This window comes from Ochotona curzoniae, unplaced genomic scaffold (assembly GCF_017591425.1).
Source record: "Ochotona curzoniae isolate NIBS_2020 unplaced genomic scaffold, NIBS_Ocur_1.0 contig_523, whole genome shotgun sequence".
NCBI classification, from domain to species: Eukaryota; Metazoa; Chordata; class Mammalia; order Lagomorpha; family Ochotonidae; genus Ochotona; species Ochotona curzoniae.
This window is the reverse complement of record NW_024466459.1, coordinates 11,686,323-11,708,842: the sequence shown is the minus strand read 5'-3', so window position 1 is coordinate 11,708,842 and position 22,520 is coordinate 11,686,323. Positions and strand designations below refer to the sequence as shown.

At 60.0% G+C, this 22,520-nt stretch overlaps 1 protein-coding gene across 1 annotated transcript in view; it reads left to right on the top strand.

Moving 5' to 3' along the window:
* The first annotated feature begins 914 nt into the window (after nucleotides 1–914).
* Nucleotides 915–22,520, top strand: part of PGS1 (phosphatidylglycerophosphate synthase 1) — a 38,795-nt gene continuing 17,189 nt past the window's right edge. The window contains exons 1-6 of the mRNA XM_040989844.1: nucleotides 915–1,065; nucleotides 11,073–11,262; nucleotides 17,426–17,503; nucleotides 19,375–19,474; nucleotides 20,273–20,462; nucleotides 20,806–20,984. Of these exons, the coding sequence (XP_040845778.1) occupies nucleotides 932–1,065; nucleotides 11,073–11,262; nucleotides 17,426–17,503; nucleotides 19,375–19,474; nucleotides 20,273–20,462; nucleotides 20,806–20,984 (871 nt within the window). The 5' untranslated portion in view covers nucleotides 915–931. The remainder of the gene's footprint in view (nucleotides 1,066–11,072; nucleotides 11,263–17,425; nucleotides 17,504–19,374; nucleotides 19,475–20,272; nucleotides 20,463–20,805; nucleotides 20,985–22,520) is intronic.

Sequence of the window (22,520 nt, the reverse complement as noted above, 5' to 3'; positions counted from 1 at the left end):
AACTCATGGTGCCACAATGCCAGCTCTGGCTCCTCCCCTCCTTTTTTTTTTTAAGAAAGAATTATTTATTTATTTTAAAGATTTTTATTGGAAAGTTAGATATACAGAGAGAAGGAGAGAGAGAAACAGAGAGGAAGATCTTCCGTCTGATGGTTCACTCCCCAAGTGGCCACAACGGCTGGAGCTAAGCTGATTTGAAGCCAGGCTCCAGGAACCTCTTCTGGGTCTCCCACATGGGTGCAGGGTCCTAAGGCTCTCCCAGGCCATAAGCAGGGAGCTGGATGGGATGAGAACCATGTCCACACGGGATCCCGGAGCGTGCAAGGCGAGGACTTAGCTGTTATGCCACCGCACCAGGCCCAATCCCACCTATTTTGACCCCCTGGCCAAGCTAGCCGATGACGGATGGCCGCGGCTTCCTGCACTTGCTCAAGACACAGGCTGTCTGGGCCGCCTGGGACATCTGTGCACATCTCCGCAGGTCTGATGGCTGGGCAGCACCCGCCACGGCTGCACGTGCCCACTGCCAGCGCGGGAGCCGGGGTGCGCGGCGAGGGCCGGGGTGCGCGGCGAGGGTCGGGGGTCGGGGTGCGCGAGGGCCGGGGGTCGGGGGTCGGGGTGCGCGGCGAGGGTCGGGGGTCGGGGTGCGCGGCGGGGGCCGGGGTGCGCGAGGGTCGGGGGTCGGGGTGCGCGGCGGGGGCCGGGGTCGGGGTGCGCGAGGGCCGGGGGTCGGGGGTCGGGGTGCGCGGCGAGGGTCGGGGGTCGGGGTGCGCGGCGAGGGTCGGGGTCGGGGTGCGCGGCGAGGGTCGGGGGCCGGGGTGCGCGGCGAGGGTCGGGGTTCCGGCCGCCTGGCCCTCCCGCGCCTGCGCACTGCCGCCTCGTCCGCGCTCGCCACGGTCGCGCGCGCCGGAAACGGAAGCGGCGAGTCTCCATGGCGGCCGCGACGGCGGGCCCGGTGCTGTGGAGGCGGCTGCTGGGCCTCCTGCCTGGGCGCCCTGGGCTGACCGCGCTCCTCGGGCGCCTGTCCGACCGCCTCAGCAGGAGCCGGGACCGGCGGCGCAGGAGGTGAGAGCGGCGGTGGGCCCTGCCCTCCCGGCGCCCCTGGGTCCTCGTGTCCGCGACACCCCTCACCTTGCGCCCGGGCGCCCGGCTTCCCGAGAGGAGCGGGGAGGGCGGGCGACATGTGTCCGGTCGTCGGCCGCGTCCAGTCGGGGCCTCCTGCGCGCTCGGGGCGGCCCTTCGCCTCTCCCTGTGCGCGCGCGGAGCTGGCCGGTGTCCCCCGACCCCCGTGTCCGGCCCCGGCCGTGGGGAAGGGCGCCTGGCTGGACCCCCGCGGGCTCCGTGCGCCCCCGTGTCCGGCCCCGGCCGTGGGGAAGGGCGCCCGGCTGGACCCCCGCGGGCTCCGTGCGCCCCCGTGTCCGGCCCCGGCCGTGGGGAAGGGCGCCCTGCTGGACCCCCGCGGGCTCCGTGCGCCCCCGTGTCCGGCCCCGGCCGTGGGGAAGGACGCCCTGCTGGACCCCCGCGGGCTCCGTGCGCCCCCGGCCGTGGGGAAGGGCGCCCGGCTGGACCCCCGTGGGCTCCGTGCGCCCCCGTGTCCGGCCCCGGCCGTGGGGAAGGGCGCCCGGCTGGACCCCCGCGGGCTCCGTGCGCCCCCGTGTCCGGCCCCGGCCGTGGGGAAGGGCGCCCGGCTGGACCCCCGAGGGCTCCGTGCGCCCCCGGCCGTGGGGAAGGGCGCCCGGCTGGACCCCCGCGGGCTCCGTGCGCCCCCGTGTCGGTGTGGACCTGGGAGGTGCGGGCTGGCCCGGTGTGTACACAGCGTTGAGACCTTTCACATCCTGCTCCACCTGGCTGTGGAGCAATCCTGAGTCAGTGGCACTCAGGCATGGAGGAGGAACCACTCCAAACTAATTTTTTTTTAAAAATACATTTCAGAGAACTTGAGTTCTGGAAAAGTAATCCAGTGGGTTGTGCAACTGGGCAAGAACAGGCTTGGAATGGAGTCTGTTGGGGCGGGGGTCCCCAAACACTGCTGCTGACTTGAGGGGCTGGCAGGGCGGCAGTGTTCTGTTTATAAGGGAAGGGTTGTGATCTTCTGGGACAGTGACAGTGAGAATGGGGGCAGTTCTGAGAAGGTGCTGGAGGGGTGGTCGCTGCGTGCAGGTGCCCTGGTTGATGCATGGCGCTCCTGGTTATGTGGCTCTCGCTGCATGGCATTGGGTGGCGTTGGCTCTGAGACCAGCCTGGGCCCGTCTGCTGTGGGGTGGGGGTGGTGCTTGCAGGAGTCACCCAGGGCCCAGGGCTTTTGGGGCTAGGGACAAGCCACTACCGTCCGAGCTCTTGGAGGGCGAGTGAGTGGACAGGGCCATTTCTGCCCGCTTCCCAGCGGGCCCAGCCTGGCCTTATCACTGGTTAGGCAAAGGGACAGCTTCAGGACCTTTTCTTGTTAGATTTGAGCTTTTAAAACAAGTCTTAAAGGGGTGAATGTTGTGGTACAGTGGGCTGCGACTCCCACATCCCAGGGCCAGTTGGAGCCCTACTTCCCATCCAGCTACCTGCTGATGTGCCTGGGAAGTAGCCCCTGCACCCACGTGGGGGCTGATGCAGTTCTGGGCTGCTGGGTATTGTGTCCATTTGGGGACTGAACCAGAGGATGGAAGATCTGCCTCCCGCTGTCACTCTGCGCCTCAACAAACAGATTGTTGCAAGAACTCTTGAGCTGCTTGTCCCGGCTAATTTCCCCAGGTTTTAGTGTGAGGTCTGGGTTCAGTCTTGTCTGGAGAGGTGCCCGTTCCTGCCGGCTGGCGGTGGAGACTTCTGACCGTCCTCGCCAGGCTTCTCATCCTGACAGGACAGACGTGAAAGCTGCGTCATCAAGGCTGGTGGCCGTGGCGTGGGCAGGAGGCGGGTCCAGCAAGGCTGGTGGCCGTGACGTGGGCAGCAGGCGGGTCCAGTGAGGCTGATGGCTGTGGCGTGGGCAGGAGGCAGGGACCATTGAGGCTGGTGGCCGTGGCATGGGCAGGAGGCGGGTCCAGTGAGGCTGATGGCTGTGGCGTGGGCAGGAGGCGGGTCCAGCGATGCTGGTGGCCGTGGCGTGGGCAGCAGGCAACCTGGCCTGGCCTTTGCCCATAGTTGGAGCCCCCAGGAGGAGGACGCCAGCACAGGGATTCCACGTCGAGCAGTAGACCAGGGAGAGGTTTGCTTAAAGTCTCACAGAATGTTCTGTCACTGAAGACAAGGTGTTCAGGTGAATTTGTGATTTCCTCTCTGTGTTTAAAGTGAGAAAGACTCCATTATGAACGCATGTTTAGCATCTGGTTGATTACTGATTTGGGGGCAGTCCCCACGAAAGGGGTATCCCTTGAGTGTGTGTGTGTGTTTTACATTAAAGGTTGATTGGTTTGAAAGGCAGAATGACAGGGAGGAAGAGAGACCAAGAGTTCCTCTCTGCTGGTTCATTTCCCAAGTGATTGCAGACACCTGGGCTGGGCCAGGCGGAAGCCTGGCGCCTGGAACTCCGTCCAGTGGATGTCAGGGAAACGCTCGGGCCCTCCACTGCCTTGCCAGCTGTGAGCAAGAAGCTGGGTGAGCAGCTGGAACCTGAAGTTGCACTTACGGGATCCTGGCATTGATGCACCACAGCACAGGCCCCTTTTCATTGTCTAAAACTTTAGTTTCTTACTTAGAGACACATTGTATCCACTGTCTGACTCCCCAGGTGTCCAAAGCCGGGGGCTCCTCCCCTGGCTGGGCTGTCTCCCAGGATCTGCGTGGGGAGAGCTGGAGTCAGGAGCCAGGGACGAGAGCTGAGCAGGGTGCTGCGGTGTAGCTGTCTTCACTGCTGGCCACATACTTGCCTTTCTGCTGACAGCACCTTGATCTGTTTGAGAAGTGTGATAGGAAGGGGCGCTGGCTCTGTCTCTCTCTTACACATTGATTTACTTCTTTAGGAGTCGGTTACAGAGAAGTGAGGCACAGAGAGGCCTCCCATCTGATGATTCACTCCCAGATGGCTACAACAGGCAGTCCGGGGCCAGGCCGAAGCCTGGAGCTTCTGTTGGGTCTCCCATGTGAGTGCAGGGGCCCAAGGGCTTGGCCCAGGTCATTAGCGGGGAGCTGGATCAGAGGTGGAGCAGCGAAGCAGCACCCACGTGGGATGCTGGCCCTGAGGGGCTTAGCCCCGCCCCTGCCCGGCTGCCCCGCCCACCAGGTTTAGGGCTAGGAGCTGCCTCCCGGGCGCCCCAAGCCTCGCCTCAGCCTCTTGCGTCACCCTGTTCCCGGATTCCTGGCCTGTGCTCAGAGCTGCTCCTCTGGGTCAGCAGTTCAGGCATAACTGTTTCCTGAGCGTGAGGTCAGACATTCTCGTTTTATAATTCTTAGAAATCCTGTCGGTGTAGTGGCAGGCTCGCTGCCGGCCAGTCCCCAGTGACACTGCAGGTTTCGGATCCTTGCCTTGCCTTATTTCCTTGCAGATGTTTTCTGCCTCTGGGTGGCCTTGTGTGGCAGTTACTCACGGCCACGGGGCCGTGGTTGGGTTGCACTTCCCAGTCCCTCCTTCCCCAGATGGTGTGCTTTCTTGCGATTCTGTCAGTGATTCATGAGTTAATGGTTCGGTGTAGTCATAGCTTACATTTATTGTAAGTTTGCGCCTGCTGGGGTGACTCAGTTGGAGGGTCTGACGGATCCTGTGGCTGGCAGTGGGGGTGGCTTTGTGCTGCTGCGATGTCCTTTCAGGCAGAGAGCTCCACTGAAAGTGACTTCAAGTTAGCGATCTGGAAATACCGTTTGTTGAAACTGGAGCTTAAGTAGGCGTCTCCCAGGGCGTGTGGGCCGCTTCAGGGGCCCCGTGGCCAGGGGCTGTGCTGGGAGCTGCGGCAGCACGGAGGAGAAAGCTCTGCCCTCCAGGTGCTCCGACTGGGGGGGCTATGGCAGCACCCAAGGGGGCGCCTGGTCGTGCTGTTTATTGCCATGTGACAAGGGGAGCCAACGGTTGGGCAGGAGCTGGCTGCGGGCAGGAGGGAGGCTGGCTGAGAGAGGGGAGCTAGGAGTAAGTCAGGGTTCCGGCCCAGGGACCCAGGAAAGCACTGCAGCCCAGGGTGCAGTCCAGCTGTGTCCTGGTGGGCTTCCACACAGTCAGGGCAGTGGGGACCAGGAGGAGAGTGGAGGGGTGCTGAGGGCTGGGCTGTGCCCCTGAGTTAGCTGGGAAAGGGGCTATGGGCACCCTAGCACCAGGGGCGTGCAGTGGAGTTGAGTGTCAGGATGGGGGCTGCACAGAGTGGATAGCTGCCTTGCAGGGAGCGAGACCTGGAGGGGCGTGGGGCGGACGCTAGTTCCTGATTTGGAACTTGTCTGCCGTACAAGCCAACTTTCTTCCTGTGGCCTCTTTTGGTTTGTAAGCCATGGAATCCTAAGTTTTTAATTCTGCAGATCTTGTAATGATTCAGTGCTTACTTCAGAGTTCCCATCAATGCTGTGTTGATTGCTTAAAGTCTTTAAGACTCTGGTTTTATTGCATAAACAGATTTATGCAGAGAAGTGCCTTCCAAAACTGCTTCATTCTCTGAATGATCTCAGTGGCCAGAGCTGATCCGAAGCCAGGAGCCAGGAGTTTCCTCTGGGTCTCCCACGCAGGTGCAGGGTCCCAAGGCTTTGGCCCGTCCTCTGCTGTTTTCCCAGACTACAAGCAGGGAGCTGGATGGAAGTCGGGCAGCTGGGACATGAACTGACGCCCATATGGGATGCCAGCGTTTGAAGGCGGAAGGCTGACCAGTTGATTCATCCCAGTGGCCCTTCGGTTTAGGTCTTTAATTAATTAATTTATTTTAATTTTAATTTTGGGGGAGGGTTTAGGTCTTTGTAGGGGTCAGATGTCAGTGAAATGGACTATGTTCAGTTTGAACCATATGTGCTTGTTACCATTCTGTGTGTGTGTGGGAACACTGCCTGTTCTTTCTGTCGGGTTTTCTTTCATTGGAAAGGCAGCGAGGCCTCAGCAGGTCTCCTCTTTGACCTCTGGTGGGTCTGGTTTTCCTTGCTCCCCAGGGTTTAGGACAGCCATCTTGCGGCGTATTTGCGACATTCAAATGAATGGAACGGGGGTTTTAGCTCTACAGCGTCGTTTTCCCAAGTACTTCCAGTTGGTTTTTACAGTGGGAGGGCGTGTTCGGAGCTGTGCGTGGTGCAGGGACCGCAGAGCAGCCTGGGGCTGTGGTGATTTGGGTGGGTCAGCCGTGTGTGAGCCCCGTGTGAAACCTTGTAAAAGGGGTGGCGGGGTGTTGCACAGCAGTTGCTGCGGAGCCGCGGGGAGCAGCACGGGGGACTCAGTCTTAGCAGGCATGGTGACGGTTCCGAGTGTGGCTGTGAGAGCTGACCTGCAGGCGTGGGTGTGCGTGGTTTCCTCAGGCTGGGAGGAGAGTCCAGCAGCGGCAGCCTGGCCTGGGCCGTGGGAGTTGAGAGGCCGGGTCTTTTGTAACCGCCGGGAATCCACACTCATTTCCCTTCTTGGGGTCAGGTGTTGCGTTAGTCAGGAAGTGCTATGACTGTGAGTTCTCAGCAGGGGGCCGCTGGCTTCCCTGAGTGTGACTTACAGGGATCTGGTGGGGGGTTCTTGAAAAGTAGTTTCTGGGGCCTGGTGTGGTAGCTTAGCTGCTTAAATCCTCGCCTTGCAAACACCAGGATCCCATGTGGGCGCTGGTTCTAATCCCGGCAGCCCCCGCTTCCCATCCAGCTCCCTGCCTGTGGCCTGGGAAAGCAGTGGAGGACGGCCCAAAGCCTTGGGACCCTGCACCCGCGTGGGAGACCTGGAAGAGGCTCCTGGCTTCGGATTGGCACGGCTCCAGCCGTCGTGGCCGCTTGGAGTGTGAATCAACAGGTAGAAAATCTTCCTCTCTCTCTTCCTCTTTGTATATTTGACTTCCAATAACAATAAATAAATCTTAATTAAAAGAAGTAGTTTCTGACCCCGGGGGGCAGCCCAGTGGGCTCAGCTGCCCTTCTAGTGGTTCTGTTCTTGTTTTGTATGGATTAGGACTGGCTCCCAGCCACAGAGCTGGGGCCACGGGTGCTGTGTGCAGAGCCCCATGTGGTGGACGCAGGGTGGCACCCAAGGACAGGCTCCAGCCCTACCTCCCCTGTTCCCGGCCCACTGTCCCTGTGTGCTGGGAGCCTGCAGCCTGGATCCTGTTGGGCGTGAGCGAGGTGGGTGCCGGGACCTCAGGGTAGCAGCGTGGAGGGGGTGTCTGAGGTGACGAAGGCTAAGGGGTCTCCACTGGGAGCCCTCCCTGGGTGTGTGGTGAGATGGCACACTCGGTCTCCTCACAGGACAGGGATGCGACCTCTGCTGTAGTAGGCATGGTGGCTGGTTCTTGGGGAGTTGTATCCGTTGAGACTCCCCTGTCTCATGGGGGCCTGCGGGGGGCGGGGGGGTTGTCCTGCCTGAACAGGCAGCTGGTGGGCTTCTGCTATCTGCTTCCTCGCCACCTAGTACAGGGTCTCAGGACAGAGACTGTGTCCTTGCTCTGTGGTCAGGACAGCAACCATGTCCCCTTGGCCATGCCCACTGTGCCCACCATTCTAGGAGACAGGAACAGCCCTCCCCTGGGGCAAGCCCTCAGGGCGGAGGCCTGCAGGTGGCTCAACTTCCAAGGCAAGCCTTCACTTGTAGGATTGACTAGCCAGAATCAGGTGTCCTGGGGGTGAGAGGCTGCGGGCATTGATGTCCGCTTTGCGCAGCTCAGCATCCTCGCCCCTGGTACAGTGGGAAGCCACCTGCTCCATGCCAGCTCTGATTTCAGCACTTCCCGGCATTCCAGAGGAAAGAGCAGGCACTCCTGGAGGTCCCCCCGCCCCGCCTCCCTCCCCGGGGACCAGAAGTGGGAGCTAGGTGTTACCTAGCACGAGATTAGAAAGCCATGATTCTGGGGCGCGTCTTGGTGTGGAAATGCGTGTTGGGTTCCCTGAGTGGTGAGCGTGGCAGGTGCAGCGCTGTGTGGTTGGTCACGTGACCCTGCGGGCCAGCTTTCTGCCCGGAATGCCGTTCTTAGCGTGCCTGCCTGAGCAAGGGCGGCTGCTTGTGCAGGTGGCTGCTCCCTGGGGGCTGGGGGTTGCTGTGTGGAGGGGCCCCTAATGGCGGGGGGGCGGAGGCAAGCCTTTTCTGGGAAGATTCCCGGGAGCTCTCTCAAAGAGCTGGGGAGTAACCCCCAGGGTGCCGATGTGCCTTGTGGTGGGACACCTGCAGGCCCTGGCTGTTAGATTGGGGTGTCCCCGGGGGGCTGCTTGTCTGTGTACCTCCCTTTTCCGGGACGCCACACTGCCAGTCCGAGATTGGGTTGGTTCCACAACAAGTGAGTTGCTGAGAACAGCCCCTCTGTGACGACACAGGAAGGCAGCAGGGACTGAGCCCCTGGCGGAGCCTTCCGGGGAGGCTGGGTCGTCAGTTAATGTGCATGTCTGCTTGGGGTGCTCTCGGTGGCCTGCAGGTGTGTCTGTCTGAGGCCTCCCCTGTGGCGTAGATGCTCCAAGGCCTGACCTGAGGCTGGCACTGGCCCTGTGCCCCCCCCTTCCTGTATGGTCTGAAGCGGGAGGGGGCAGATGCTCCTGAAGGCTTCCTGCCACAAGGCTGGTTTCATTCATGAATATTACTGGTCTGGAGACCCTTGGGGGCTGGTGTGGTTTTGAGCTGGTGTTTGTGGGGCGTGGCAGGAGTGGAGCTGCCCACAGTTTGGGAGGTCGAGGCAGCAGTCATCTGTTAAATGGCCAGCGCTGGCCCTGAGTGCGGTCACTGCCAGGGCACAGGCGGAGCCCAGTCCTGCTTCCCAGCTCCCGAAGGCCGGCACCTGCACTGTTGATTCTGGTCTCCTTGGCGCTGAGTCGGCTGTGACACATGGGCAGGCTTTCTGGGAAGTGCAGCTGGAGCCATCTGGCGTCTGTGTGGACGCCTCGGAGCCCTGGGAGGACCAGGCACGCAAGTGAAGTCATCTTCCTGGAACACGGTTTCTGTGAACACAAGGGGTCCCGATGGGGGTCCTGCGGGAGGACTTGTCCTGCTGCTGCCTGCAGTGCTGCAGGGCGCAGTGGGTGGACTGTGTGCAGGCCAGGGGAGGGTGGCCCTCCCAGCCCGGGCCCTGCAGGCATTATGGCCTGGTGACCCTCTGCCAAGGGGAAATGTCTGATGGCGGAGGAATCCTCTGGGCACCTCCTGGCGTGGTCTCCGTTCTCTGACCTCTTTCGCTTTTCTCTCCCGATCTCAGTTTTAAAGAGATCATGTTTTTCTGGGTTCTTCCTTGGACGGAGGCCCTGCGGGTCCTGGGTGGCTTCTACCAGACTCGCCTGGTTCCTGCGGGCTCTCTTGGCCTTTCTGCAGGCAGGGCTGCTTTAATTCTTTGTAAGTTTCATCATATAGCAGCTTCATTACTTGCCATGCATATTTACTCATTTTTAAAAAAGAATTAAGATTTAGGGCCCGGCGGCGTGGCCTAGCGGCTAAAATCCTCACCTTGAACACGCCGGGATCTCATATGGGCGCTGGTTCTAATCCCAGCAGCTCCACTTCCCATCCAGCTCCCTGCTTGTGGCCTGGGAAAGCAGTGGAGGACGGCCCAAAGCCTTGGGACCCTGCACCCACGTGGGAGACCCGGAAGAGGTTCCTGGTTCCTGGCTTTGGATCAGCATAGCATCAGCCGTTGCGCTCACTTGGGGAGTGAATCATCGGACAGAAGATCTTCCTCTCTGTCTCTCCTCTTCTCTGTATATCTGATTTTCCAATAAACAAATAAATAAATCTTAAAAAAAGAATTAAGATTTATTTTTATTTGAAAGGGTTACAGAGAGAGAAGGAGAGACAGAGAGATCTTCCATCCAGCTGCTCTGTCCCCAAATGGTCATGATGGTCAGAGCCGGGCTGATGTGGAGCCAGGCGCTTCTTCCAGGTCCCCCACGTGGGGCCCAAGCACTTGGGCCAACTTCTGCCATCATCCTAGGTACTTTAGCAGGGGGACTTCAAGTGGTGCTCCGATAAGGGATGTGGCATTGCAGGCGGTAGTTTAGTGTGTTGTGACACATGCTGGCCCCTGTTTATTCCAAAGGCCGGGGAGAGCGCGTCTCTTTGCTAGTTCACTTCCCGAATGGCCACAGCAGCCAAGGCTGGGCCAAGCTGAAGCAAAGAGCCAGAACTTCATGCTGACGTGTGTGACTGGCAGGGGCCTGGGTCCTTGGGCTTTCCCAAGTGTGTTAGCAGGAAGCTGGGTTAGGAGAGGAACAGTTTAACGCCCGCGCACGCACCGCTGCGCAGGGTCCCCACCCGGCCGTGCCTCGCTCCGCCCTCCGTTCTGTGCAGCCCTGGTAGCGCCCGGCGCCTGTGGTGCTCCACCTGTTTCTACCCTGGCATGTTCATCGCCCTGGGCAAGAACGGGAAGGGCAAGAAGGGGAACTGGGTGTCAGCCACCATGAAGGTCACCCACTCCCTTCCCAGGCTGTGACACCCCCCGGCCGGCTGCCTTGGTGAACTTTGTTTGGCTGGAAAATCAGACACAGGAGAGCCTGTACAATATTGAATTATTAAATGTGAATATATTGCCACCAAGTTATTTACGGGTCTGTTTAGTGTATTTCGGGGAAAAGAGGACAGTAAAATGATCTCCATGTGAAGAAAAAAAAGAAAGCAGTGTAACAGCTTGGGAGCAGCACGATGGCTCCACTGGCTAATCCTCTGCCTGCAAGGGCCCGCGTCCCAAGTGGGGGCCAGTTCCCACGTGTCCCTCCAGCTCCCTGCGTATGGCCCCACACCAGCATGGTGAGTCGGCGGTGGCTTCTGTGAGCCGACTTGTGCTGGTTCTGACAGTGGTTCCTGTGTTTGGAGTTAGCTTGCAGCCTGGGTTCAGCCGGGCAGGTAGCGGGCAGGTTGTCCGAGCCGGAGGCCTTTGAGTGCTAAAGCCTTCAGTGATTGTCCGGGGCCCGGCAGGCCTGGGCTCTGCGCGTCCTCGGAACCGCCGGCAGCTGCAGCAGCCGCTCGCGTCACCGGAGACGCCTCTGCAGGAGCTGCCGAGCCTAACCCTCTGCTCTGCTCTGCTCTCGCCTAGGTCGCCATGGCTCTTACTAGCGCCCTTGCTGTCCCCGGCGGTCCCGCATGTCAGCTCCCCACCTTGCTGCCTGTGTCCAGACGGCGTGCACCGGTTCCAGTGGATCCGGAACCTGGTCCCAGAGTTCGGCGTCTCCAGCTCCCACGTCCGGGTGCTGTCTTCCCCTGCCGAGTTCTTCGAACTCATGAAGGCAAGTGGAGCGTGAGGGAGCTGGAGGCAGAGTGGGGGGTCAGGCTGGTAGGGCCCCGGCCCCTCGGCTTGGTGTGGTCTTCTGGCCCACCTGTCAGACCTCAGTGTCTCGGGCGTGAGGGGGCTCCGGGAGCGGGGCTGAGGGCAGGAGCCGTGAGCATGTGGCCCGGCCTTAGATGCTTGGGTGTGTGGGGGAGCTGCTGTTGTATGCGAAACCTTGGCTTGCACAGGATGGGCGAGGAAGGAGGCCCTCACGCCTCTTCGCCGACCCTGGCTCCACAGCTCGTGCCCCTTGGAGGCTAGTAGGCACAGGAGAAGGCGGTGGGCCCCTCTGGCAGGGTGTGAAGGGGTGTTGGAGGCCTGGGGAGGTGGGTCGCTCATGGGCTCTGTCTGAAGCATGCGTTCCTGCTCTGGGTGCCGTCAGCCGGTCCTTCTAGGGACTCAGCTTCCCGCATGTTAACAGGTTGGCTTGCTACGTCTAGTTGGCAGCTAAGCTGCTGGTTGGAGTGAAGTAATGTGTAAGAGCATAAAGCCGGAGTTCCCAGGCACAGTGGGGAGGGGCAGAGGCCGAGGCTGGGCCGCAGAGTGGGCTGGAGGGCCGTCCTGGGGGAGGAGCGTTCTTTGCTCGGTGTGCGGCCCATTGGCGCTCCTTGGTGCTCTCATCTGTGGAGCTGCACTTGGCCTGCTTTCTGTCTGGTTCGTTACAGGCTTGTGCCCGTGCCCCTTGTCCTCCCCTTGCCCGGCCTGTGCCAGTACGCCCACTTGCTCTTCCATGGCGGTTCCTTCCTGTGTCAAAGCCCGGGTGCTTGGACTCGGTGGCCTCACACCTCGTCTGTGCTCCTTCTCCTCGTTTCCCCACGGGGGTGCCAGCCTGGGGGAGTGGTTGGGGTTGCCCCTTGGGCCTAATTCCTTGCCGCTTGTGTGTTTGGACGTTGGTCAAGGCAAGAGGCCCATCTTGCCATGTGGATCGCGTGGGCTGGGCTGGGGTCCCCTCACAATAGGGCAGTAGGCATGACTTGTGTCCCCTACTCCTGGGGCGTGTGTCCTCTGGGGCTGACCTTGGCAACGCTGTATTCTCTGCTGGCTGCTTCTGGGATGCTGGGAGCTTTGGGCTGGGGCTGGGGCTGAGGCGGGGAGGTCCTGGCTGTGCACAGGGTGCCATGTGCTCCTCGGATGCAGTGTTTCTGTGCACAGGAGTGGGAGGTGTGGGTGGGAGGTGCCACCTGTCACCCTGCTGTGCACGGGGTGAGGTACAGCTGTGAGGAGCCACCTGTCACCCTGTTGTGCACAGCGGCAGTTTACAGATGTGGGGAGCTAAAACTTCCAGCAGCCTCCTGGCTGCTGGTGGGTCTCAGGACGGTGCGTCTCGTGCCTGGATCCCAGATGACAGCCACCATGTGCACGTGGTGAGCTGTCCCCGGGCGGCCAGTGCCCATTTGGTGCACTGCTGGCCAAAGGGAGCTCTAGGGTTTTGGTTCTTTGAATCGCTGCTTAGGTAGATCCAGGTTGAACCCACTGTGCTTCTAGGACGTGAAGGAATCGTAAAGATACCGAACGACAGTAACTCTTTCTTTGAAAACTTGTAATCACTGAACAGTGCTAACCACCAAATACCAGTCCATGCAGAAGCTATGGCTTGGGGCTTGTCCTGCAGAATCATATCCTGTTACCTGACATGATGATGGATCAGGAGAAGGGTCACATTAAGCAGGGCCAGTAGATTAACTAGCACTCAAGAACCATAACCGGGTGCAGATTCTGTGAGGGATGTGTGGGCCAAACCCTGTGCAAATTCTAGCCCCACTGGTTAGCTCAAGAGATGGGGTGGTGATGGATTAAGCTAGGTGTGACCAAGGAGCCTGCCATCAATCACAGGTAACCAACAGTCTGGACTGGTCAGGGCAGCAGCACCCAAATGTGCATCCTGAATAGGGTGTGGGGTGGGCCAGGCTGCAACGTTCACCAGCTCATACAAGGCCAAATGGAAGGCCAGACTGCGCCGGGCACTGGCCCAAACCCAGTGGCATGTATGAGAACTGTAGATGGGAGTGGATCAAGTGGAGGAACTTGGGAAACTCCCCTGGCAAGTAATAGCTCCCACTGGTGAACATGTGGTCCAGACCTGGGGGTCGGACAAGCTGGGCAAAGTAGCTCCAACAGCTGGCTAATGTGTCAGTTGGTAATGGAACAGGGTGGTCCGGGCAGGACTGAGCAAACCTTAGCCCACAAGCATAGCTAGAGACCAGGAGGGAGCACAGGTCATGCCGAGCTAGGCTCTTGTACCTATTGGTCTGCGTGAGTCAGGGACACTAAGCCACACTGTCTAAGGCAGAGGTCGGGACAGGTGAGGGGCTGAGCCAAGCTGAGCCAGAGCAACCACTGGCATGCATGTGATCTATGGCTGGGAACAGGCCCGGTTGGGGAGCTAAGGGGACAACCCTAGCTGGGTTGAGGTTCCCACCAAGGAGCGTGTGGGCTGGAACGGGGGATGCGTTCTGAACGGGAAACGGTTGTAGTCTCCCTTGGCACAAATGTGGACTGGGACTGGATACACTGAGCCGGACCAGACTCCAACACCCTCTGGTGTTCTGGAGGACCAGGGCAGATGTGGGATGGACTAGGCAAGGTGACCAGGGCAGATGTGGGATGGACTAGGCAAGGTCTCAACCCCTACTGAGCCATGTGTGAGCCATATGTGGGTATGGACGAGCCATGGCTGGGCTGAAACATCCAACAGCCAGGACCAATTTGGGTTGAAGGCCAGTCAGGAAAAGTTACTGTTCCTGCTAAGACAGCAGGTGAACTGAGTAGGGCTGGCTCATGGACCCACTGGTAAGCGTGAAACCTGGCATTGGGAGAGGTTCTGATGGAGGAGCCTGGGCAACTGCTCTGGCAGGACACAGACCCGGCAGGTAAGCGCAAGAAACATGATAGGAAACAGCCCAAAACAGGCCATGGAAAGTTACCTACTGGCATACAATTGGCATCGGTTGGGGGCAGACCAGGCTGAATCTGTTCACATCATCCACTGGCAAATCCAGGCACCAGAACAGCGTGGGTCAAGCCGAGTTCGGTCACAACAAAAACTAGTGCACAATACAGAGTGCCAAGGTGAGGTTGCCTGTGCCAGAAGTGACCGCAGCACCCAACCAGCATGTGTAAGAACCTGGAAGGGAGGGGGCGGAGCCGCAGGGGGATAAGGGGTGGTTCCTTTGCTGGACAGCTACTCCTGCTGGAGAGCATGAGCTGGGATGGGGGCAGTCCAGACTAAGCAGGGCTACAACACCTGTAGCCTCATGTGGACTAGATCAGGGAAAAGCCGGGCTGAGCTGATTATTCCTACTGGTGCAAACAAAATTGAAGTGGGTGGTACTGGGGGCTAGTGCAAGTCAAACCACAGAACTACCTGGAGAGCGCATAATCCGGGAGTGGGAGAGGCCGGGGAAGAAATAGTGGGCTCATCCCTCTTGGGTTACCACTTCTACCGGAGGGCACGAAAGCCAGGACAGGGGCAGGGGTGGAATGGAGTGTGGGACAGACTGGATTACTGCTACACATACTGGCAAACCAGGGTAGGGGGCGGCCCTGGTGGGGGTTATTGTGGGTCGCTCCAACTAGGCTGCAGCTCCTTCTTCTTTAAGCGAGGGCCAAGAATGTGCTGGGCAGCACCAGGCTGGACTGCAACACCCATTGGTTCCAGTGGAAGTCGGGGCTGAAAACAGAACCAACCTAGCGATCGCAGCCACCAGCTGATGGGGCAATAGACTGAGCTGGGCCCTGTACCTGCTAGTACATTCAAGAATCTGGTCGGAGAACACCTCAGACAAAGTTTTTTTGGAGATCTTGCCAATCAAAATGCTGGACTCAGAACCCTAACCAAGAAAAGAGAGAAGACAGAACAGGTCAATCAACCATCTCAGCTATATGTTGGCAGCGAAATACAGAGCAAACGGAGACTCTATGATGGACTATGTCAATCAGTGGATTCTTCAAAGACCTCATAGTGCTTGGAGTGGCAAGATTGGCAGCAATTTATAACTGGTGAACTATCAAAACCACTTGAACAAGAACCTCGGAGCATACCCTACATGTGGGACCTGGGGAGGGTGGGAAATTGGGTGGGGCTTCTCCCTTAATGCCCCCCTTTAAACATGAAGGAGACAACATGGAAATAATAGTCTTACCCACTTTCCTGCAGCCCTTGAACCTTTTTACCCCAATTAACTGTAAAGATCGTCAAAAGTATAATTTTAAAAGGGGGCGGGGCACAGCTGTGAGGAGCCACCTGTCACGGGTGGCCCTGGGTGCTTGGTGGGGAGGAGCTGTGCTGCTGGACGCGCCTGGGCAGTGTTCCTGCAGGCGTCCACGCACACTGAGTTGTGAGCGTGGTTTCCACTTCGCACAGGCAGCAGTTGGACGCAGCAACCCTGCAGGCAAGCTGAGTCTTTTAAATCCGGGCTCTAAGTGGTGGCCGGGAAAGCTGCTGTCGGACACCAAGCACCGCTGTGGTGCCTGTTCTGCTCTTGTAGTATAGCTCTGCCAGTAGCTGGGGCCGCAGTAGAGGGTTGCCACCATGTGGGAGACCCAGAAGTCCCTGGTTTTGTCCTGGGCAGCGCTGGCTCTGGTGACCACTTGGAAAGGAAACCAGCAGGTGGAGATTTCTCTGTCTCTTTCAAAATAAATGAGTATCTATAAAAGAAAGAAAGAAAGAAAGGATTATGAATGTTTACTTCAGGGGTGAGAAGTATTTTTTTCTGCCAGGAGCCTTTTGAATGCTTATAATATAATTCACACAGACCACACGCAGTTATCAGCTTAAAAATCAACTTGCTAGGCCCTGGGGCACAGTGGCTCAGCAGGCTAGCCTCCACCTACAGGAGTTGGGATCCCATATGGGTGTGTATTCATGTCCTGATTGTTCCACTTCCCATCCAGCTTCCTGCCTGTGGCCTGGGAAAGCAGTGGAGGACGGCCCAAAGCCTTGGGACCCTGCATCCATGTGGGAGACCCAGAAGAGGCTCCTGGCTCCTGGCTTCAGATAGGCTCAGCTCCAGTTGTTGTGGCCACATGAGTGGACCAGCAGATGGAAGCTCTTTCTCTGTCTCTCTTTGTAAATCTGCCATTCCAAAAAAAGAAGAAGAAGTACAGATGGGGTGGTAACTGTGGCACACAGGACTGACCTGCTGCTTGGGCTGCCGCACGTCCAGCCCTGCTCCCTGCTCGTGTGCCTAGGCGGGCAGTGGGAGACGGACATGGGAGACCCAGACGGCAGCCTGGCCCGCCCTGGCTGCTCCCTGCTCGTGTGCCTAGGCGGGCAGTGGGAGACGGACATGGGAGACCCAGACGGCAGCCTGGCCCGCCCTGGCTGTGATGCCACTTAGAGAGCCAGTGGGTGGGATCTCTCTGTGGCTCTGTGTTTCATGTAAATAAACAGGTCTTAAAGAAAAAGCAGCGCTGGCACTCAGAGCTTAGCACTTGGACACAGCTGTGGGCGCTGCAAGTGACGCCTGTCTTTCAAGATGCTTTACAAGAGAGATCTTCCCGTGCTGGTTCACTCCTCACATGGCCACAGTGGCTGGGCTGGGAGCGGGGGCTGGTCGAAGCTGGGGCTGGGGTTGGCCAAGGATAGGGCTGGGGTTGAGGCTGGAGCTGGGACTGGCTGAGGCTGGCCGAGGCTGGGGGAGCTGGGGCTGGCCGAGGCTGGGGGAGCTGGGGCTGGCCGAGGCTGGGGGAGCTGGGGCTGGCCGAGGCTGGGGGAGCTGGGGCTGGGGGAGCTGGGGTTGGGGCTGGCCAGCGTTGGAGCTGGAATTAAGGCTGGCCGAGGCTGGCTGAGGCTGGAGCCGGGTCCTCCTTGTAGTCTCCTGTGTGGTTGGCAGGGACTTGGGCACTGGGGCCTTCCACTTGTGCCTTCGCAGGAGTGTTAGCAAGGAGTTGGGTTGGAAGTGTAGCAGCCGGGCTTGAACTGGTGCTTACCTAAGAAAGGTGGCTTCCTCTGCCGTGACACATGCTGTCTGTCACTGAAGCCCGCTCTCCCCTCTCCCAAGGGAGCCTGTAGTGATTGGTGACGACATGGGGTGTCAGCGTGTGGGGTGGGGTGCAGGATTGTAGTTTCTTGGGGAGCTGTCAGAAGGGGAGTGTGAGTTCTGTGTTGTTTCTCCTCCCAGGGGCAGATAAAGGCTGCGAGGAGACGGGTCGTGATGGCGTCCCTCTACCTGGGGACAGGCCCCTTGGAGCAGGAGCTGGTAAGATCCCGGGTGATCATGAGTGCGGTAGAGAGCCAGCCTCGCAGCATCCCTCCTGCTGGGTGTCAGGCGGGCTGGGCCTGCCTTCCTGGCCTCGGCCTCACAGCCTGCTTGTGTGGTCCTTGCCCAGGAGGTGGGGGGCGTGGAGGCCCGGGTGCCCCGGAGGTGGGGCGTGGAGGCCCGGGCGCCTCGGAGGTGGGGCGTGGAGGCCTGGGCACCCCAGAGGTGGGGCGTGGAGGCCTGGGCACCCCGGAGGTGGGGCGTAGAGGCCTGGGCACCCTGGAGATAGGGTGTGGAGGCCTGGGCACCCCAGAGGTGGGGCGTGGAGGCCCAGGCACCCTGGAGGTGGGGCGTGGAGGCCCGGGTGCCCCGGAGGTGGGGCGTGGAGGCCCGGGCGCCTCGGAGGTGGGGCGTGGAGGCCCGGGCACCCCGGAGGTGGGGCGTAGAGGCCTGGGCACCCTGGAGATAGGGTGTGGAGGCCTGGGCACCCCAGAGGTGGGGCATGGAGGCACAGGCACCCCGGAGGTGGGGCGTGGAGGCCTGGGCACCCCAGAGGTGGGGCATGGAGGCACAGGCACCCCGGAGGTGGGGCGTGGAGGCCTGGGCACCCCGGAGGTGGGGCGTGGAGGCACAGGCACGGTGAGAGCTGGGGGCTTCCTCCCCTGGTGCTGGGCCTCTGGACTGCTCTATCTGCCAGGGTTTGGTCAAGTGGCCACAGGCCAGGTGTGGCCTGCTGCCAGGTTGTGGATGGCTTGCAAGCTAAGTAAGAATGGCTTTCATATTTTCAAGTGATTGGAAAAAAACAAAAGAACATTTTGTGGTTTGTGTAAAGTATGGGAAGTTCAGATTTCTGTGTCCATAAATAAAGTTTTATTGGAACGTAGCCATGTTCATTCATCAGTGTGTCTGTGCCATGGCTGCTTGCACGTTAGAGCTGAGTGAGTAGTTGGGACAGGCCATCTGGCTGCCAGAGCCCACAGGCTCACCGATCGGCCCTTCCCGGCCACGGTTTACTGATCTTGTGCTAGACAAGTGCTGGCGTGCAGATGGGCACCAGCTGGGTTTGCCAGGGTTGGTGACAGAGGCCAGGCCCACACTGTTTCTGCTTGACCTAGACTGGCTGTGTCACTGCCACACTTGCCACTTCCAGCAGGGCAGTCGGGGGGAGGTGCCATGGTGCTGGGCCTGCCCTGTGGGTGCATGGAGACCTTGACGCTCGGCTGGGCTGAGTGTGCAGAGCAGGGCCTCCTGGCTGCTCACCCTGGCCTGGGGGAGGACTCGGGCACCAGTAAGTGTTGTTCCTATCCAGGGTCGCTGTGAGGAGCTGGGCAGCCCTGTGGGTGTTGGGAGTGTGTGGCAGTGTGGGTCACTGCTCTGTCCCCCACCTCCTGCCTCTGAGTGGTGTGGGCGTGTTCTGTGCAGCACTGTGAGCATAGAGTGACGGATTTGAGCAGACGAGTAAGGTGGGCACTGGGGTCCCCTTTAGCCCAGAGGCTGGGCTGGATAGTGCCCAGTGGGGAGGTTGGCAGGACTGGCTTCCAGGCACTGTGCATGTATGTGGGTTCAGAGAGCACGCCTGGGCCCGTGTTGGCGTGTGTCTGCAGGCCCACAGGCTTTGCCGGGGTCTCACATGGGCCCGTGTTGGCGTGTGTCTGCAGGCCCGCAGGCTTTGCCGGGGTCTCACATGGGCCCGTGTTGGCGTGTGTCTGCAGGCCCACAGGCTTTGCCGGGGTCTCACATGGGCCCGTGTTGGCGTGTGTCTGCAGGCCCGCAGGCTTTGCCAGGGTCTCACATGGGCCGTGTTGGCGTGTGTCTGCAGGCCCGCAGGCTTTGCCGGGGTCTCACTCGGTGTGTGGGTTCCTCCTTGTCAGGTGGATTGCTTGGAGGGCACCTTGGAAGAATCTCTCCAGACCAAGTCTCCTTCGGATCTCAAGGTCTCCATCCTTCTGGACTTCACGCGTGGCTCGAGAGGTGGGTCTCTGCCACCTGCCCCTCTTCCTCTCAGGGCCTCCGTGAAGGGGTGTGAGGTGCAGTTGGCTCCCCGCCTCTGCCCGGCCCGGGCCTGGGCCTCTGCCTGAGGCCAAGACGTGTGAAGACCCCTTAGGCTGGCCTCCAAGTGCTGGGCGTGCCCACCGGGGCTGCTGCTGTGGCAGGTGGCCTGACCAGCTCACAGAAACAGTTCTCTGTTCCCCAGCCACACTGGGTTTATTGAAGGGCATGACTTTGCCCAGGTGGCGAACTGCTGGCTTGCCTGCACATGGAGCCTGTGGCAGAGAACAGGGGTGGAGTTACGGGCTGGGTTTGCATAGGAGGAGGCCGAAAGAGAACGGTTGCCCCCTCGGACCGACGGCCTGGGCAGGCTGGGTCAGGGTCCTGGCCTGCCCCCTGAGGCCCTTCTTTTCCCCGGCCTGGCGGCTGTGGCCGTGTCCCCATGGCCCCTTGGCCTTTGGGAGAGAACCTCTCTTCCCTGAGAGTCAGGCCACAGCTCCCGAACGGCCTGTGGGGCCCACGGCCAAGCCGAGAGCCAGGAGGCAGTGAGGGCCGCGGGCAGCAGGGCCGGGCACTGTGGTGTGGCGACAGGAGCAGCTGCCTACCCCCCAGAGCTCTCTGGCTGCTCCGAGATGCAGAGGTGCCCGGGGACCCTGGCTGGACGCCGCCGGGTGGTGTGTCTGACGGACGGACAGTGCCCATTCAGACGATCCCCTGCTGCGAGCAAGCGTCTGTCCCGGTGCGAACCGCTCCCCGTGTCCTCTCTTCCTACGCTTCCAGGCAGGAAGAACTCTCGCACGATGCTGCTCCCACTCTTGCAGAAGTTTCCAGAACAGGTCCGCGTCTCCCTCTTCCACACACCAAACCTCCGTGGTCTGCTGCGGCTCTTTATGCCCGAGCGCTTCAACGAGACCATTGGCCTGCAGCACATCAAGGTCTACCTGTTCGACAATAGCGTCATCCTGAGCGGGTGAGCGGCCCCTGGCGCCAGCGGCCATGCCCTCGGCCCCCAGCAGGGAGGCCGTGCCGTGGGGGGTGAGGACACAGCACAGGACATCCCATGCGGGAGCCGAGGGAGGTCCGGGTCCTGCTGCCCCTAGGATGTGCCCAGGCTGAAGGGAGGGACTCGTGGCTCAGTGTTCTGTGCCACCCTAGTACCCTTTCTGCCCCGTCTCCTCCCCTCGGCCATTGCTGCTGGCAGCTCTCGTGGCGTTCTGAGCTGGTTATCTCCTGGCCAGTTGCCCCGAGAGCCCGGTCGCCAGGCTGCGGCCCTGCATGCCCTGGCCTGAGTCCGCACCTGCTTCTTCCTGTAGTGCAAACCTGAGCGACTCCTACTTCACCAACCGCCAGGACCGCTACGTGCTCCTGCAGGACTGTGCGGAGATCGCCGACTTCTTCACGGAGCTGGTGGACGCTGTGGGGGACGTGTCCCTGCAGCTGCAGGGGGACAACACGGTGCAGGTGGTGGATGGCATGGTGCACCCCTACAAAGGTAGGGCCCTCGCAGTGGGCGGGCCAGGCCCAGGACAGGTGGGGGGCAGGGCCGGTGGGAGAAGGCTGGCATGGGGTGTGTGGCCCTGATGGGAAGCAGCCTCCTGGGGCGCCCAGGGGAATGGGCTTGGTGCACTCCGAGCTCTGCTCGTGCGGAAGAAGCGGGCCTCACCCTCATGGGTGCTGTGTGTCCTGTGTCCTCTGTCCTGGCCAGCTGTGGTCCCTGAGGGCTGCTGAGGCTGCAGTGTCAGCCGGAGGCCCTGGTGCAGCTTGCTGTGTGCTGCCAGCATGAGCAGTTAGTGCTGGCGGCGTCTGCTTTCATCGGGAAATGATGGGGGTGGAACTCTTTTTTTTTTTTTGCTTCTTACATAAGTACTTGCATAGTCACAGTTTTTCCTTTTTATTCATAAAGACTAAAGTGAAATAGGAAGCATCTGGCCCGCCAAGAACGTGATTGTGGGCTCGGTCAGTGGGCAGCATGAACAGAGCAGTGGACCATGCTCAGGCCAGGGGTGGGGCGGCAGGTGCCCAGGGCTTTTGGGGGCTTCCACATAGGGCCGAGGGAGGACGTGGTACTGAGAGCTTCTTGGGGGCTGCCATGTGGGGCCAGGCCACCTGCCTCTGCTGCTGCTCCCTCCTTGCTGTCACTGGCAGCCAGCCTGGACAGAGACCTGCTGTTGCCCCTTGAATTAAATAAAATGGTCAGCCCTTGAATGTGCAGTCTGCTGCACGGTGTCATTCCTTGGAGTAAATCTGAATGGCCTCTCTGTGGTCCCTCTCCCGGCCTTGCCCTGCCCCTCCAGCTGTGGCTGAGCCCCTCCTTTGGCTGTGATATTGTGCTATATGCTTGATCTCTCTGTTTTAAATTAAGCATTATTCATTTAGTTGAAAGGCAGAGAGAAGTTTTCCATGCGCTGGTTCACTCCCAGATGGCCCCAGCTGCCCAGGCTGGATAAGACTGAGCTCAGGAGCCAGGAGTGTTTTCTGGGTCCCCCACTGGAAGTGTGGGGCTCAAGCACTTGGGCTGTCTTTGGCTCTGCCCTGGGCTGCTAGCAGGCAGCGGGAGTAGAGGTGGTGCAGCCAGCTCCGAGGGGCTTGCAGCTGGCACGTGCCCTGCTGACCCCTCACTCACTGTTGGTGTCACACATGTCTGTGTTTGAAGAACGCTGCTCCTTGAGGTTTAACATAGCCCTTCACACCGTCCTGGCCGTACGGCAGCTCCAGCTGACCGCAGAGTGTGTATGGTCCTGTAACACCATGGTGCCTGCTTTGGAGCCTTTTTTTAAAACTAAATACTTATTTTATTTTTATTAGAAAGACAGATAGACAGAGGTGGAGAGACAGAGAGGAAGATCCTCCATCCATTGATGTACTCCCCAAGCGGCTACAACGGCTGGTGCTGTGCCAGTCCAAAGCTAAGAGCCCAGGTGCGGGTGCAGGGTCCCAAAACTGGACCAACATCAGCTGCCTTCCCAGGCCACAGGTGGGGAGTTGAATGGGAAGCGGGGCTGCTGGGAATAGAACCAGCGCCCACATG